Source organism: Nannospalax galili, unplaced genomic scaffold, assembly GCF_000622305.1.
Source record: "Nannospalax galili isolate Female #2095 unplaced genomic scaffold, S.galili_v1.0 scaffold127, whole genome shotgun sequence".
NCBI classification, from domain to species: Eukaryota; Metazoa; Chordata; class Mammalia; order Rodentia; family Spalacidae; genus Nannospalax; species Nannospalax galili.
This window is the reverse complement of record NW_008360326.1, coordinates 13,823,899-13,840,458: the sequence shown is the minus strand read 5'-3', so window position 1 is coordinate 13,840,458 and position 16,560 is coordinate 13,823,899. Positions and strand designations below refer to the sequence as shown.

At 41.4% G+C, this 16,560-nt stretch overlaps 1 protein-coding gene across 1 annotated transcript in view; it reads right to left on the bottom strand.

Moving 5' to 3' along the window:
• Window positions 1–4,657: 4,657 nt before the first annotated feature.
• Col4a3 (collagen type IV alpha 3 chain) overlaps window positions 4,658–16,560 on the bottom strand; it is a 73,338-nt gene continuing 61,435 nt past the window's right edge. Inside the window, exons 44-52 of the mRNA XM_008825883.3 lie at window positions 14,465–14,537; window positions 12,230–12,301; window positions 12,019–12,144; window positions 11,171–11,269; window positions 8,783–8,995; window positions 8,008–8,185; window positions 7,787–7,901; window positions 5,866–6,038; window positions 4,658–5,010 (exon numbers count right to left, since the gene is read on the bottom strand). Coding sequence (XP_008824105.1) covers window positions 4,926–5,010; window positions 5,866–6,038; window positions 7,787–7,901; window positions 8,008–8,185; window positions 8,783–8,995; window positions 11,171–11,269; window positions 12,019–12,144; window positions 12,230–12,301; window positions 14,465–14,537 — 1,134 coding nt within the window. The 3' untranslated portion in view covers window positions 4,658–4,925. The remainder of the gene's footprint in view (window positions 5,011–5,865; window positions 6,039–7,786; window positions 7,902–8,007; window positions 8,186–8,782; window positions 8,996–11,170; window positions 11,270–12,018; window positions 12,145–12,229; window positions 12,302–14,464; window positions 14,538–16,560) is intronic.

Below are 16,560 nucleotides of genomic sequence, written 5' to 3'. Positions count from 1 at the left end.
AGGGGGAGAGAGAGCTGAAAGGAACGGGAGAGGGGAGAGAGATAGAGGGTGGAAGTGTACCTTAATGCCGAATTAGTGGTGTTCAGAGGCCAGTGTAACAACAAGCGAGTTCAAAAGTTTTACGTGCGAGGTCCCTTGAAGTAAGAGCTGGGTTTTGGCACCATCTGATAGGTAGAGAATGGGCGGGAGCAAGCGGGCGGAGCGGATGGATGAGGCACCGAGGCTCAGATGGAATTCTCAGCGGGACACAGATTTTTTTTGCACGGGGCACCTTTCCCTCGGGGAAGGGAAAAGATGAGGCACCGAGGCTCAGATGGAATTCTCAGCGGGACACAGATTTTTTTCGCACGGGGCACCTTTCCCTCGGGGAAGGGAAAAATGTCAGCAGAGGGAAAGATGTCAGGGAAGGGAAGGGAAGGGAAGGATGTCAGGGAAGGGTGTCCAGGAAGGGAAAGATGTCCGCCCATGGGTTGTGAGGTGGGACTTTACATAGGGGGGCTTTAGGGTGTGGAAGGGGGGAATGTTTGGGGGAGAAATCAGGGAGGGGGAAGCAGGTAGGATTAGGGTGTGGAAGTGTTTTCTTTTTCCTCTTAAGATAAGAGGAACTCTGCTTATCTTATCTTTGGAGGTCAGAGGAAAGGCAGGCTGCTTCTCAGCAGAGTTTGTAGGTCCCTGTTGGGGAGGGGGGGGGAGCTGCTATTTGGAACCCTAACAGCTCATCCTTTAGCTTCACCCCGGCAGACTCCTTTCAGCGAGTCTACTTAAGTTTCCCACTGGAACCTAAATCCTAATGTGCTTCACACTCTAAATGTTTCCTTTTCTCAATTCAGATCTTTTTCAATTTCTTTTTTTCCACTTATGGCAAGATTACTCCTCCAGGCATCAGTATTTAAAATACTGTAATTATTTTTAAAAAACTTTTTTCATTTATTTATTTTTATTTGTGTGAGTGTTCTGCCCGCACATTTGTAAGAACACCCATTCGCGCAATGCCTCAGGGGTCAGGAGAGGGTGTTGGAACTAGAGTTATGGAAGGGTATTAGCTGTTATGTGGATGCTGGGAAACAAACCACTCTGTTAGAGCTGCCAGTGTTCTTAACCACTGAACCATCTCCCCAGCTCCTGTAGTTATCTTTCAATGACTTCATTCAACAGATTCTTTTGGGTTGGAGTGAATATAAACAGTAGCAGCTTTGATGTTCTTCTTAACTTCTATGTTGCCTATTGTTTTTAGAGTGATGATTATTATTATTGGTCTTTTTGAGGCAGGGTCTCCCTGTAGCCCCAGCTGGCCTGGAACTCACTATGTAGACCAGGCTGGCCTTGAACTCACAGAGATCTGCCTGCCTCAGCCTCCCAAGTGCTGGGATCAAAAACGTGCACCACCACACCCAGCTACCGAGTGAGTATTATTTTTATAATCAAAAATAAATGTATTTCCAGCTTTTAAAAAATGAAGACCAGGTACAATTTTTCTTTGTTTTATTCAGAGAAAACAATAAAATAAAATTTTAGCTATAATTACAGAAATATTAGTAATTACAATATATTGTAATCTTGTCAGTATATAACAATATAAAATATTTGATATATTTTAAATAAATTTCATTTGGTTATAGAGAACATATTAAGTAGTAGTAAGTTATATCTGATACATAGAAAATCTTTGTAAATTAGCAATAAAATTCAAATTTAAACATTTTGAGTACTTTTATAAATAAGTTAATAATGCTTATCTTGCAGAAACAGAGAACTGAAAAATTGGTTGTTTTAGCACACTGTGAAATTCTAAAGTTTGGAGCACCAAATTTAAAAGAAACATTGTTTCTATGAAGTTAACTTTTTAAGATTCTTAATATTAATTATAATCAATTTTTAAGGATACTTTTTATTAGTTTTATTTATGCACATATGTCTGTGTGAGTGGATGGTACCTGCCTGTGGGTGCCCTTGGAAGCCAATCTCATCCCTTGAAGCTGGTCACGGGCAGTTTTGAGCTACCTAACCTGGGGACTGGGAACTGAGTTGGGATCCACTGCAAGAGCAAGTGCTCTTAACTACTGTCAAACTGAATTCGAACTGATGTGCTACCCATAAACACCTGGAAAAGAATGTGTCCCAGCTGTAGTTTAACTAATCAATGCTGGCCCTTAGTGTGACTGAACAACCATTCCTGTACTAGTTTGGAATTGAAGGCATCAAGTATTGTCTTTCCCAGAAGACTGAGACCTAGGGGCAAATGAGGGTCAGTGTTTTGCATTAGCACCAGCCTGGGGGTAAACATAGATCATCCTGAAAGTCACCTGTGAGTTTGGATTGTACAGGAAGCAAAGGTGGAATGATTATTGCCAGTTTCTTTGGGTGTTTGTCTAGAGCAGCTTTTCTTAGTATGTAGAGTGCACCAGAATCATGGGGGAGGCTGAGGCAGAAAAGTTGGGGGCCAGCCTGATCTATATAAGCAAGTTCCATGCTAGCCTGAGCTATATAATGAGACCCCCTGACTCAACAAAACAAAACACAGATTTCTGGTTTCCACCTGAAGTTTCCAATTTTACAGGTCTAGAATGGGCTAGCATTGACATTTATAACTAGTTCCTAGATGATGTAGATGATACCAGTTCAGGGACCACTGACCAACTACTGACCAAGGAGATTAACTTGTCTTCTCCACTGGAGTATAATTCAGACAGTAGGAAGTTTTTAGAACAGAAAAATCTGTCTGATACATCCTCCCTCCCTCCCTCCCTTCCTTCTTTCCTTCCTTCCTTCTTTTTCTTTCTCTTTTTCTCGAGACAAGGCCTTACTATGCAGCCCTGGCTAGCCTGGAACTTGCTGTCAACAGGGTAGTCTGCCTCTGCCTTTAGAGTTCTGGGATTAAGGGCATGTGCCAGCAAAGCAGAAAAGTCTCACTCTTAGATGAAGTAGACACTCTAAAGGAGATGTTGCACATCTTAGTTTGGATGTGAAACAATCTGGGCAGCAGTATAGGAGCAGTGAAGAAGGTTGACTATGCTCTTGGGTCACATTCTGCCTTACAAAGTAGTAGAGACTAGAGCACCAGCCTGAATTTATGTATCAGCACCATCAGTTCCACCTCAGTGGATCAAGAAATGTCTTCAAAGCTTTGCCTCGTGATGCCTGGCATCTAAGATTCATCGAACAATGATACAACTATTTGATTTTTAAAATATTTTTCAGACTTTAGCTTCTGTGGTACCTAAAAGAAATTAGAGATCCTGAATTAGGGGCATAGATTTTTAAAAAATTTTTTTTATTTTATGTATAGGTATGTGTGTCTGAGTATATGTATGTGCAACACATGTATGCAGGTGCCTACAGAGACCAGAAGAGGACATTGGATCCCCTGGAACTAGAGTTATAGGTGGCTGTGAGACCATCCAATGTGGGTGCTGGGAACCAAACCCAGGTCCTCTGGCAGAGCACCAAGTGTTCTTAACTTCTAAGCCATCTCTCCAGCCCTGTAGTTCTTATTTTTAAACCTTTTCTCAGGCCTGCTGAATTGTGATGATGAAATAGGAAAACCGTGATAAAGGAGGGGGAGGGAGGAACCACTCCTGTATGTGAGATTTTGTTTGTTTTTGGTGGTAAGGATTAAACCCTGGGATATTACCTTCTCTGAGATTAAACCAGAAATAAGGTTATAAGCGCTCTCTCTCTCTCTCTCTCTCTCTCTCTCTCTCTCTCTCTTTCCTCCTCAGCACATGTATTGCACATAATCTGGTGCTGAAGAAAATGCTTGTTAGGGTGAGTTAGGTAGACTTGGGAATGTATCCACATACTTTAAAAGCAAGTGTTAAGACATACAGCAGCTGTGAACAATAAAGTTTTACCCAGTGGTCTCATTCCACATGGTCGGTAAGAATATATAACATCAAGAAGTGCTTTCTTTTTCTTTTTTTTTAACAAAGGAAAAATTAGAAAAATAATAAAGGAATAAATCTATAAAACCAAGTAATGAAATGTTTAGAGCAAAGAAGAGAAACGTTCTGAGTCTGATAAACAGTAAATGCCCAACATTGTTTCATGGATTACTGAATACTGTGTCCAGTTATTTACCATCTGCACCAGTATTTACAGGAATGGGATAAAGTTCACATCTAATAAGTAGGGTGTCGTGTGAGCACACTAAACAGGACAAGGAAAGAGACACGGTTCATATTATGTGCTTAACAAGATCCTAGTAAAATGAATTCATTAAGTAATGTTTTACCTACTTTGAATCTGTTGATGCAGTAAAATGAACTCAGTGAACAAGCACACAAAAATCTTCACTGAAATACGAAACAAAACCATACACTGTAGCCAAGACTGCTAGGATTCCCTTCCGGAAATCTCCTTTGGTCTTAACTTTGGGTGTGTTTGGAAGAGTCCTGGAAAGTCAGCAAGCCTCAGTCATCCTGTGTTTGAGGACTTAGGCTCCTCAAGAGGTCTGACTGGGGAGTTCTGTTCATGACATGCCTGTTCTGAATGTCCCAGCGCCTTCTCTATCTGAAGCTAAGGCTTCAGGAAGGAGGTGGAGGGAAACCAGACTCCTTAGAGTGGAAGCAGAGTGAACACGTGCTGGAATCCAGTGGATTCACCCTCTCAGCCTGCAGTTCAAGCTTCCTGTAGTCACTTCATTCAGTTAGTGCTTTGGATATAAAAGGAATGTGATTTCAGTAGCGTTTTGTGGAAAGTTACATTCATTCGGGGTACTCTGAAACCATACATATTTAGAAACTCAAGTCACAGAACTAATTTAAGATAAATGCTTTCTTGTGTAGGGAAAGCAAATTGAAACTTTGTTTTACTAAATCTTCATCGATTCACTAACCGCTGTATGGTTAGAGAGAAATGCACATGCATGTTCTGAGTCATTACTTGTTATTTAAGAAACCCCAGCGGTGCTGTCTCCTTTGGCTTCTTCACTGTCTTTCCTTCATGCACACCTGGCAGCGGCTTATGATGTTTTCTAACGCTCCAGCTTTCACCGTTGATGGAATGGGTTTTCTGAAACAAACATAAATGAAAGAAATCATTGATTTTTATAAAGGGGAATGCTTACTTGGTTTGAATTTTATTAACAAATATCATAGATAGTCTAAGTTTTATTATAAAAACACCCCCTTTATGGAAGAGAAGAATTTCTGAAATGATAAATATATTTGCATGTATAAACATATATCAATATTTTATATGTTTAGTTGTGTTTCAGCCAAACTCTTGAAACGGGCTTTCATACAAACTCACAGATCATTTTTAAAAAGCTTTATTCATTACTTTTACTTTGTGTGCATGAGTGTTCTGCCTGAATGTATGTAAGTGCACCCATGTTTTGCAAAGCCCACAAAGGACAGAAGAGGGTGTCAAATCTCTTAGAACTGAAGTTACAGACCATTGTTAGCCACCACATGGGTGCTGGGAATTGAACCTGGGTCCTCTGAAAGAGCAAACAGTGCTCTTAACCACTGAACCATCTCTCCAGCCCCCAGATCATTTTTTAAATGAAGACTATTCCTACCCTTGAAATAATCATGAACCTCTAATGTACTAAGATTAGCAGAACAGTTAATATTTTTATTCCGTAATTTACTATAAATCTATATATGTTATATCTCATTATGGCAAGAGTCATGTAGACCTTCGGTCATTACTGGTACATTAGTTAGTAACTGTGGCTACTTGTTGTCTTCTGAGTGCTTGTAAACCAGAAGTATCAAGCTAAACAGAATTCTGTTGACAGGAGTGAGGGAGCTCAATGTTAAGTATATCAGCACATGGGCAAAAATTAAAAAGCTAACATAGGCAACCTTTGAACAGATCAACAACTGAGTCATCAGATCAAGCCCAACGTTGACTAGTTACCTGAACATCCTTTCTGGGTTTAATGAAGCCAGCCAGAAACTATAGGAGTTTGAATAGTAGTTGCATGTTCCTCTTCCATGGCATTCGAGAAATGGATTGGCTCGGAATTCCTCTAAGCAGGATCCGGGGGACGCCAGTGCTTGCCCAGCGCCCTCAGAGCCGGCACCAGTGAACTACCACAAGGAAAAGATCTCAATGAAAACACTGTCTGTTGACATTCAGATGTCAATTTTCAACATTCTTGGGGTGGTGGGTAGGGAGCAGCAGTATAAAACAACAGGAAAAATTTCTAGAAAACACAAATTAAGTTTCTTATCCTTTATCCAGATTTGTTGATCCTCCAGGCATCTTCCAGGATGAGGCATAATCATCAAAAAGAGAGTAGCACTGTCACTTCTGCTTGGAATCTACCCCCCGCCTCTGTCTGCCTGTCCCTCTGGTGGGTGCTCATATGTACCTGCTTTCCCTCACTCCTGTTCCTGCCACATACTGTACCATACCTCGGCTTCTCACTCTCAGAGCACCTGTCACCAACTAGACTCATGACTACTACTGTTTTATTTTCTTGCACGCTGTCTGTCTTCATCACTAGGATACCGGCTCCATGAGAGAAGGAACTTGGGCCCCTGGTATCCTTAGTGCCCAAGACAGTCAGGACACATGATAGGTGTTCAATAAATATTTTTGAATTAATTATTGATTGAGTGGCAGCTGGGGGCAAAGGAGAAATAACGTGTCATGAACAAGGCTGTGCAGGGTGTGAATAGTCAGTCACACACAGCTCCAGTCAGCAGTGCCGGTGGCCAGTCCGTAGGCCAAGTTCAGCACGAGTGCTGGGGGGTTTCTTAAAGCGGCTTCTCAGTCTCAGCTTCCTAGGAACAGCCAAGGGACAAGGCACATTGTGTCACTGAACATTCATACTGTGTTCAGAAAAACGACTTCATTTTTATTTATGAAACTGTAGATGCTAAAAAGTATCTCTCCGGATTTGTGAGCATTACAGACAATGTAGATTAAAAACCTGCCACAAAACAAACAAATGGATGATCCATCGCCAGTAAAGAGTGCTGCTACTCACCGAAATGCCATGGTTTAGATTGTGAGAAGTCTTATTTTTTTAAAAAATTTTTAGATTACATTTATTATTTTTGTGTGTGTGTGTGTGTGTGTGTGTGTGTGTGTAGGCACATGTGTGCCACAAGGTCACAACTTGCTGAAGTCAATTATTTTTCCACTATGTGGGTCCTAGGGTCAGGTCATCAGGCTTAGTGGCAAGTGCCTTTACCCACTGAGCCATCTTGCTGGCTCTGAAGTTCATGTTTTTTAGTTTTATTCATTTTATTTTATGTGTTTGTGCGGGGACCTGAGTATATGTATGTATACCATGCATGTGCAGGTGTCCACAGAGGCCAGAAGAGGGGCATTAGGTCCTCTGGAGTTGGAATTACAGACAACTGTGAGTCACATGATGTAGGTGCTGAGACCTGAACTCAGGTCTTCTGCAAGATCAGTAAATGCTTTTAATCACTGAGCCATCTCTCCAGCCCCCAAGGTTAAATTTTTTAAGTGTTCCATTATTTACCAAAAGCAACAAAGTTGTCATTATTTTTTGTTATATTGGTTTTGTTTTCTGAGATAGGGTTTCATGTCACTCAAACTGGCCTCCACTGACTATGTACCTATAGATGACCTTAAACTTCTGATTCTCCTGCCTCTACCGCCAGAGTGCTGGGGCTATCCAGTTATGTGCAGTGCTGGGGACAGAACTCACAGCTTTGTGCATGTTGAAAAAGCTTTCTACTAAATGAGCTACATCACCAGCCCCAAAGTCGTTTTTTAAAGTATATTTTCAAATTGTCAAGACAATGTAAGGTTCTCTTTGTAATCATTACTTTAAATATGCTATTTCTTTTTTCCTTACCATGATGAAAGAAAATCCTTTCCAGAGAGAAACCCAGCCATGGGGACATGGGGGAATGGTCGTGGTTTGGCTGTGGACAGCGATGACCATTGCAGGACCTTCACAGACCGTGCATCTGTGAAATGAAGTCAACACCGTGGCAGCCATTTTCTACTGTTGTGTTTCTAACAAGCTACATGATTTATTTGGTCCCCCACGAAATGAAGGGATCGAACTTTTACCTGCTAATATACGGTTCAAGAGCTTTGCCGGTAATTGGAGCCATGTCGGTTGGCATTGGAGCTGGTGTTGACAGCCAGTATGAATAATCATTTCGAGATGCAAAATTACATACACGATTGACATTACAGAATAAGAATGGCATTGTGGTGAATCGCTGCAGGCAGCTGCCAAGAGTCCCTAATAAAACACGAGGCTGAGTATCACCTCCAGCAAATTAAGCTTATTTTGATATCATTATTTAGATACAGGTTAATTATCACACAACCTGTGGAAAACCCGGACAAAAACTGTACAAAAGAGTTATGTGCAGGATGTGGTATTGAACAGTTTTAGGAATGATAAAAGTTAAAGCCCTACATGATTAAACAAACCCTCCTCCTACCCAGAATACTTCTGACAGCTCTTTCTAATCAGTGTGGATAGAACTTGAAGCCCGAATTCCACTGGAAAAATGTCTTTGCTTCAAAAATGCCCAGATATTCATATCAGCTAATAACCAGATAAAGCTTTAGAAAAGATACTAATCTGGGAATTAAGAAAAGACATGTTTTGAATGAAAGTTATTGGCATTGAGCAGTCTAGCTAGGTTCCTTCTAGCTTTTTACATGACAGTAGTGATTGGTAAATCCAGCAAACAGTCATGTAATTATTCTCTCATATGCACTGGAAGATGCTTAACCTTGCTTACACTGATCTTCAGAGGAAGCACCTCATCCTATAAAACTTTCATAGTCTGTATTACAAAATGACGGGGAACCAGGACTGGAACTTTACCAAGGTCTTGTCCATGGGCACGCTCATTTCCTTGTACGAAAAGAAGAGAAAACCCACTATAGAGTGGCTGTGTCCCTTCTGGACAGGAAGGAGCGGCTGTGGTCTGACTGTGTCGGGTGAAGACAAAGCCTCGCATTCTCGTCTCAGTGGCAGGTGCTCCCATGTCTCCAGGCTTTCCCTTCCGACCTGGCAAGCCATCTAATCCAGGTGGCCCTTTGAAAAAGCAGTTGTAAATGTTCCAACATGACCAGCATCTCAAACTGATACTAATCACATTCAAAGTACTAATTGAATGTGTTTATGTGTCTGGTAACCTCCAAATATGAAACGAATCTTAGGGAACAGGGGCCTATAAAATGACTATGATTGCTCCCTTTAATTATCAAGTAGGATAGGAAATGGGATTAGTAAGCATACTTGGTGTGTCTCTGAAGGTGTTTCTGGTGATGATTAGAGCATGAGAGCCCTGTCCTAATGAAGGGATTAGTTCCTTGATGGATTGGTAAGATGATGGCATAATTAGGAAGTGGTGAGAAGTAGGAGGTGAGGGCTTGTTCTTGGGTGCCATGTCTTGCTTCTGGTATGGCTTTTTCTGTTTCCTGTCTGCCATGCAGTGAGCAGCTCCCTTCCACCACATACCACCCAAGCATAGAGCCAATCATGGACTAAATCCATGAGCCCACATGAAGTTTTTCTAAATTATTTATATCATGTATTTTTGTCACAATGACACAAACATAACTAATACATTGGGTAAATAATAATATTAAATGTTAGCCAGCTTACCACAAGGTGCAACTTTTTATAGATATTTTTTTCAAGTTTTTAAGACCAAGTCTTTTTTTAATAATTGAATTATCTTGGGAGGCTTAACACAGTATCCTGCATTTGGTAGGCCCCATACCTTGTATGAATAAATGAATGGCTTTGCTTTACAGTGTATAATGTATGTGTGTGTGGTGGGGGGGAATCAAACAGCTACATCTTGAAAGGCTGTTGATGTAGATAATAAAAATTACTATGCTTTTAGCAAATTCAGTAAACATGTAAAATACTAGAAGTTCTTTTTAAAGGTATAAACTTTAAGAACATTTGATTCACTAGTAAGGCCAACAAGAAATGACTGTTTTCTGTAACTAGGATGCCTTCTGTTACTTAAGAGTTGAAAACAAAGTAGCCTGTTTTTAACGTAATTAATTTTATGTGTATGAGCGTTTTGCCTGTATATGTAATACCCCATGTGGGTGCAATACCAAAGGTGGTCAGAAGAGGATGTAGGATCCTCTGGAACTGTAGTTACTGATGGTTGTTAGCCACAATGTGGGTGCGGGGTATTGAACCTGGGTCCTCTGCAAGAGCAACAGTGCTCTTAACCACTGAGCCATCTCTCCTGCCCCAATAAAGTGATTTTTATGCTTTGTTTTTTCCCTGCAGTTGGAAAAGTCTAGTTCACATTATCACTTTCTAAGTGAAAACTAGTGAGCTCTCCTTTGTCCTCTTCTCCCTGTCCCTCCTTCTCTTCTTCAGAGTCTCATGTGCTACTTGAAAGGTCCACAGTTTCCATGACCTTGCTAGATAAGAGGCAGACACAGTGTTTGTTTTTCCTGACTTCTGCTTCCATTCACAAAGGGCTATGATTGACTCTCTATTGGTTTGCATCTGAAATGTTTTCCACTGATTCATGCTGTGAATGCTCAGTCCCTTCTTTAGTTTGTGGCACTATTTCTGAGGCTGTGAATCCTTTAGAAGGTGGAGCCTGGCTGGTGGAAATAGTCAGTAGAGGTGGGCCTTTGAAGGTTTTCCTGCCCCTAGTTCTGATCTAGCTTTCTCTGCCTCCTGACCCACCAAGAGACAACAGTCGCCACTGTGTGCTTCTGCCTTCACAGGCTGAGCAGTTCACACTACCATGCCTTTCCCATTTGTGACAGACTGAAATCCCTCTGAAACTGTGAGCTAAAATAAACCTTTCTTCCCTTAAGTTGCTTCTGTCAGATGTTTTTATCACAGGGATGTAAAAAATAATTAATACAGGTTGTAATCAAAAGATGACTTCTGGTCTCTTCACAGCAACTGTAAAATGATTAGCTGAGTAGGGCAGAAAGAAAGTAGAGGAGAATTTTTATGCTAATGTGTGCTATCCAAGACTATCCTATACCTCTAAGAAAAGATCCAAGGCTTAGATCCTTGTATCATTTTTTTTTTTTAAGATAGGGCCTCCTTGTAGCTCCAGCTTCTTTTCTTCTTCTTCCAGATGAACGTTTGGTACCCTGCCTTTGTTCTAATCTGACACACATTACTCTCACAATCATACACCCAAACAAGACTTCATTGGGTATTGAAACAACACTGCTTCAACAAAGGAAGCAAGCTGTGTGTTTACGTGTTTACCTTGCTGTCCTTTAGAGCCTTTGTTACCCCTTTCTCCAACTGGTCCTGGAGTTCCTGGTTTGCCATCTTTGCCTGGTTTACCTCTAGGCCCACAGGGTCCTAGGCAAAAGCATGTCATGGTATGAGGATAAAAGGCCAGGTTGCCTCCCATCCAAGTAAGCTTGGGACATTTGCAGTTTCATCAGTGAAAGCTTTATGTCCCAGGAAGCCCCTGAGTCTTGGACTAACTGGAATGTTTTCTCACACAACTTGTTACCTCTACTTTCCCCCAAAGCCTTGCAAAACTATGAATAGTCACAATTGTGCAGTTGTTTTGATTTATTCTTTTCCAGGATGCAGTATGCCTGTGCACTGATCAAACTGATAATACCTCTCTTGTCTCCCATGTGACTCAGAAAAGTTTAGATAACAGTTCCATTCAGAAGTCTACTATAATATGCCAAGACTATATAAAAGGGTTAGGCTCAATTTCTAAATATCAATATTTTGAAGTAATTTTTTTTCTAATGTGTTGCTATACAGTGTTAGAAAAGTCCAGTTAGGCAATCATTTAGAAATCATGCCCTAAGGCTGACAGTTGTCAGAAGAGGTCAACACAATACCTTTACCTCAGTAAAAAGAAAACACAGTGTCTTAGAGTGTGTTTGCCCTACTTGTACCATGTATAGATCTTTTTAAGAGACTCTAAGCTCTTTTTTCTACAGGCCAAGGGTAAATGAGCTTACACCTAAACTGGCTATAAAAACACACAGCCTCTTATTTTCTGTGCAGTTGTATAATTTGCCTCCATAGCACTTTTACAGTTTTCCTGATACCCTGACCCCAGGTCAATGCTGCTAGCCCCACACCTGGGATTCCTGGCGGCCCTGGTGTTCCAGGATCTCCTTGCATCCCTGGCTGACCAGGTGGGCCAGGTGGCCCTGGGCTTCCCGGAAGGGAGATGATCGTAAGTGTGCCTGGTTTTCCACGTGCACCTATTGACATAAACATAATGATAAAATGGCTTCATGGACTTACCCTTTCTTCATGGAGATCAATAATAGAGAAATATATATTTACCAGGGGGTCCTTTGGGCCCACTTGGTCCTGGGTGTCCAATTGGTCCAAGAAATCCTGGATTACCCTTCTCTCCTTCAAACAAACAAAACAAACAAACACAATTGTTATATTTTAATATTCATAGAGAAATGCTCCTGAAAATTCACTCTTTTAGTTTGAGGAAAAAAGTAGATATTTTAAGTAAATTATAAAGTCCCATTAAAACATATGTTAGTACCTCTTGATGAATTGTTATATTTGGTTGTCGTGGTCATTTACGTTCTTACTTTGTTACTACAGCCATACCAACAGCCCAGTTTGTTATGTCAAGGATGCTATAAGCACGTACAGATTTGTTGATGTAAACTAACAAAGTGCCTAAATTTCTCTTCTAATCATAATCTTCTATACAAATGATAAAAGCTTACTAAGAAAGAGCCATTTATTTGGAGAAAGTCTCTTTTAAAGAGGTGGTTTTTTTTTTGTTGTTTTGTTTTGTTTTTTGGTCTTTTTGAAGCAGGGTCTCCCTGTAGCCCCAGCTGTCCTGGAACTCACTATGTAGACCAGGCTGGCCTTGAACTCACAGAGATCCGCCTGCCTCTGCCTCCCAAGTGCTGGGATTGAAGGCGTGTACCACCATACCCAGCCTTAGAGTTTTATAATCATGTAGACAATACATCTTACTTAAATTATTACTTAAAATATTTTAATACTAAATATTATATTAATAGAAGAACTATATCTGGGCCTAGTGGTACAGGCCTGTAGTCCTAGCACTTGTAAGGCAGAAGCAGAAGGATTAAAAGTTCAAGACTCTGTTTCAAAACACTGAAAAGATAAAGAAATACCGTAAAATAATTATAGTATCAAAGTTTAACTGACAGCTACCCTAGAAATGATCCATTTGGTAGAAAAACTAGAATGTTTGCATAGTATTTACTTATGTACACTGAAAGCAAGCTAAACATTTTGATGATTGAAAGTTTTCCAGATGAAGAAGCAAAATCACATCAGTAGTTCCAGCCACAGGTTTTATTCTGAAATCTCTGAGAGTGACTGAGTATGTTTCACAGAATATATTCAAAAGAATTGAATATATTATAAGAATCTCCACCCCAGCTACCTCTAAATATTTAACCAAAATTTTTTTCTTATATGGAAATTTTATATACATTTTTCAAATTTTAGATTTTTGTAGTCTGAGACTTGGGAAGTGATATTGTTACTAACTTTGCCCAGGGCCACCCACCAGTATTTACCTGCCCAACATTAGTGAGACTCCTCAGAGCCCCTCAGTGTGCTTTATCCAGATCACTGCTCCTTAAAGGGCTGCTGGTTGAAGTATTGAAAGAGACATTTTAAAAGCCCACCCAGTCCCCCTTGAACCTGGAAACAGTATTCCTTCATGGAAATGTGGCTTTGTTCACATCTGATGCAGTTATTTGATTTATCACCTCTACAGGCTTTGGTAAGAGTTTCCTGGCCCTAGGAAACTCCTAGCAGGGGAATGAACAGTTAAATAATGACTCTGACATCAAAACCCTACTTACTCCATCTCATACATCCCTTTCTTTTTCTCTCCTTCCCTTCGTTCATTTTCTTTTCTTTCCTGTCTCTTTTTCTGAGTCAGAGTCTCCTCTGGTAGGCCTGGAATTCACTGTGTGGCGCCGGCTGGCCTTGAACTTGGAGTCATTCTCTTGCTTCTGCCGCGTGATGCTATACTGCATGTGCAGCAGCATCCGGCATTTAACACTAATTTTAAGATTAAGACTTCTGGCGACTTAGATTTCGGTGATAGAGTGTGTGTAGTCTAGCATGTGTGAAGCCTGGGGTTCAATCCCCAGCATTGGAAATACATAATAAATAAGACCCATAAAACACAAGCGCACGAATCTGCACACAGTTCATTTACACGGACTGTCTGTGACTGCTCTTGTTGATTTTTCAGCTTCTTTCTAAATCACAACACTAACAAATAGACGCCTAGAAGCAGGACTGCTATCGGTGTGTACTGGACATCTTAGAACCCTCAGAAGCAACACCTTCAACTGTCTGTTTTTAATTTCCCTACAGTTTCCATCCTTAAGTTGTAGCTTTCATTTTGCCCCCTGGGGTTGGGTGCTAGTGGAGTGCTTGTCTTTACTCCCATTGAGGTCCAGTGTGAACCACCCTGCTGTCTCAGCAAACGTGGTATGCTCTCAGTAGGAGGGGCAACTGGTGTATTTACATGTAAAAGCAATGGCCCAGAAACAGTACCTTTCATGCCTGGAAACCCAGGGAATCCTGGATCACCCCTGAGTCCTGGAAGGCCTGGGGTTCCTGGTGCTCCCTATAGTTTGGATTCAGGGGAGCAGAACCACAGACAAAATTTAAAAACACAATATCATGACAGTTTTCTTTTAAAGAGTTCAAGGATACAACTTTATAAGAATAAGGTGAAATTGACAGTCGTCATTTTTACCCATCTGTTCAATATTCTGCCTGTCTGTAGCTCCTTTGCCCCTACATCTCTTCTTAGGAGTAGCCTTAAAAAAATAATAATAACAAGCCCGAGAACAAACATGCCATCTCATTTAGTGTATATTGCTTAGTGTTGAGTAGATCTAAGTGGAACTGCCCAGCATTTCAGGACCTTTCAAGAAGAACAAGCACCACACTGACAGGGAAAATTATCACCTGTTCGTAATTCTTGCAAAGACAGCAGAGCCGTTGTTGACCCATAGCACCCAAATGTCATTCTGCTAATCTTGCAGAGTTATAAATTACTTCTGGTGAGGGTTGTGGGAGAACTAGGTGTCCAGAGATTTCAAGGGTTGTAGGGGAAGAGGTTTTGATGGGCACATTGACAAGGAAGCTGTGATCTGAGCAGGTAGCAGGTGCGCCCCTTAACTGCTGTTGGAGCTATGAGATTCTGAAGGAAGGTCGTATGAGGAGGGAGCATTAGATTACTTTACTGCCCAAAGGAATTGAGACAGAATGCTGTTACTTGAAAAAAGTGAGCTAAAGATCATGAACATAACAAAGCTTGCCTTTGAACCAGCTGCTTTTGGAGGAAAAAGTCCAAAGAAAGAACAGCCCAACTTCTGGGATGAAGTGGTATGAGGTCAAAGGAAGAGGGAAAGGAAAGAGAGCCTCCTGATCAGGGACTTGCTGGCTCCTGCTAGCTGCCAATTCTCTTGAGCTAAAGGCAACTAAGGAGGGTAGAGAGAGAGAGGTGTTCTATGCAAGGAGAGAGCTGTTAGGGCCAGCCGGGATGCCCATCAAGAAGGATCGTCTTTCCATTGCAGATGACCATAAAGGCAACAGAATGCATTGGGATTCCAATTACAGACCAGACTTTCTACTCCCAGTGTCCCTGAAAGACCTTTAAATGTGATTGTCTCTCTCATTCAAATTTTTAAATAGATTCTAGAAACCAAATAGCAAAAGCCCTGAAAAGAGCTTAACATGATTCCTAATAATAGTCACACACAGTAGCCAGTAGTCACCCCTCGTGAGGGTGTTCGAGGAGGGAAGCAGTGTTAGGTCACAGAGATTCTGTATTTTCATGTGACTCACCAAAACATAGAACTCTCCATCATGTCTGTGGTCATAACAACTGCTACATAGGGGAACTAGGGTGGGTTTAAAGCTTGGTGAGTGGCCAAATCAAAAGTCAACTCATTAAAGGATTAATTCCAACATATAGAAAGAGCTCTGAGCATAGGGAGCTACTTTGTAAATGTTTCTTGAATGAACGAATGATGTACTGTCTTTAAAAAGATTTATCTAGGCGCGCGTGTGTGTGTGTGTGTGTGTGTGTGTGTGTGTGTGTGTGTGTGTGTGTGTGTGTTGCTATGTGCAGTTGAGTGCAGATGCCTGGGGAAAGAAACCAATTATGGGTGGTTATGAGCTGCTTGACATAGGAGCTGGGAACCAAGGTTGGGTCTTCTGGAAGAGCATCAAGTGCTTTTAACCACCAAGCCATCTCTCCACCCTGTACTGCTTCTTAGTCTAGAAAACTAGACCATCACGACTTGGCTTTGCCCAGCCTTCTGTTTTCCTCTTGATGCTCTGTCATTTCCACCTCAGCCTCTAGTTGTGCCCCTCTCACATGTGTGGGGTTTAGGGAGGGCTTGTTTGGTTGGATGGGGGGGGGGGGCTCTGAAAGCTCCTTTCTTCCCAGCCTCCCAGCCTCCACCCCTGCTCCTCCTGCCTTCCTTCCTGCGGTCCCTCAGAACTCCACCCCTCCTCCTATCACACAGTGTGAAAGTGGCCTGTCTCGGTGTCTGCCTTCTTCACCTTGTACTAGGCACCTTCACAGAAGGGACTGCATTGTTATTTTCCTAGCCAGTGAATATTGAGCCATGCCT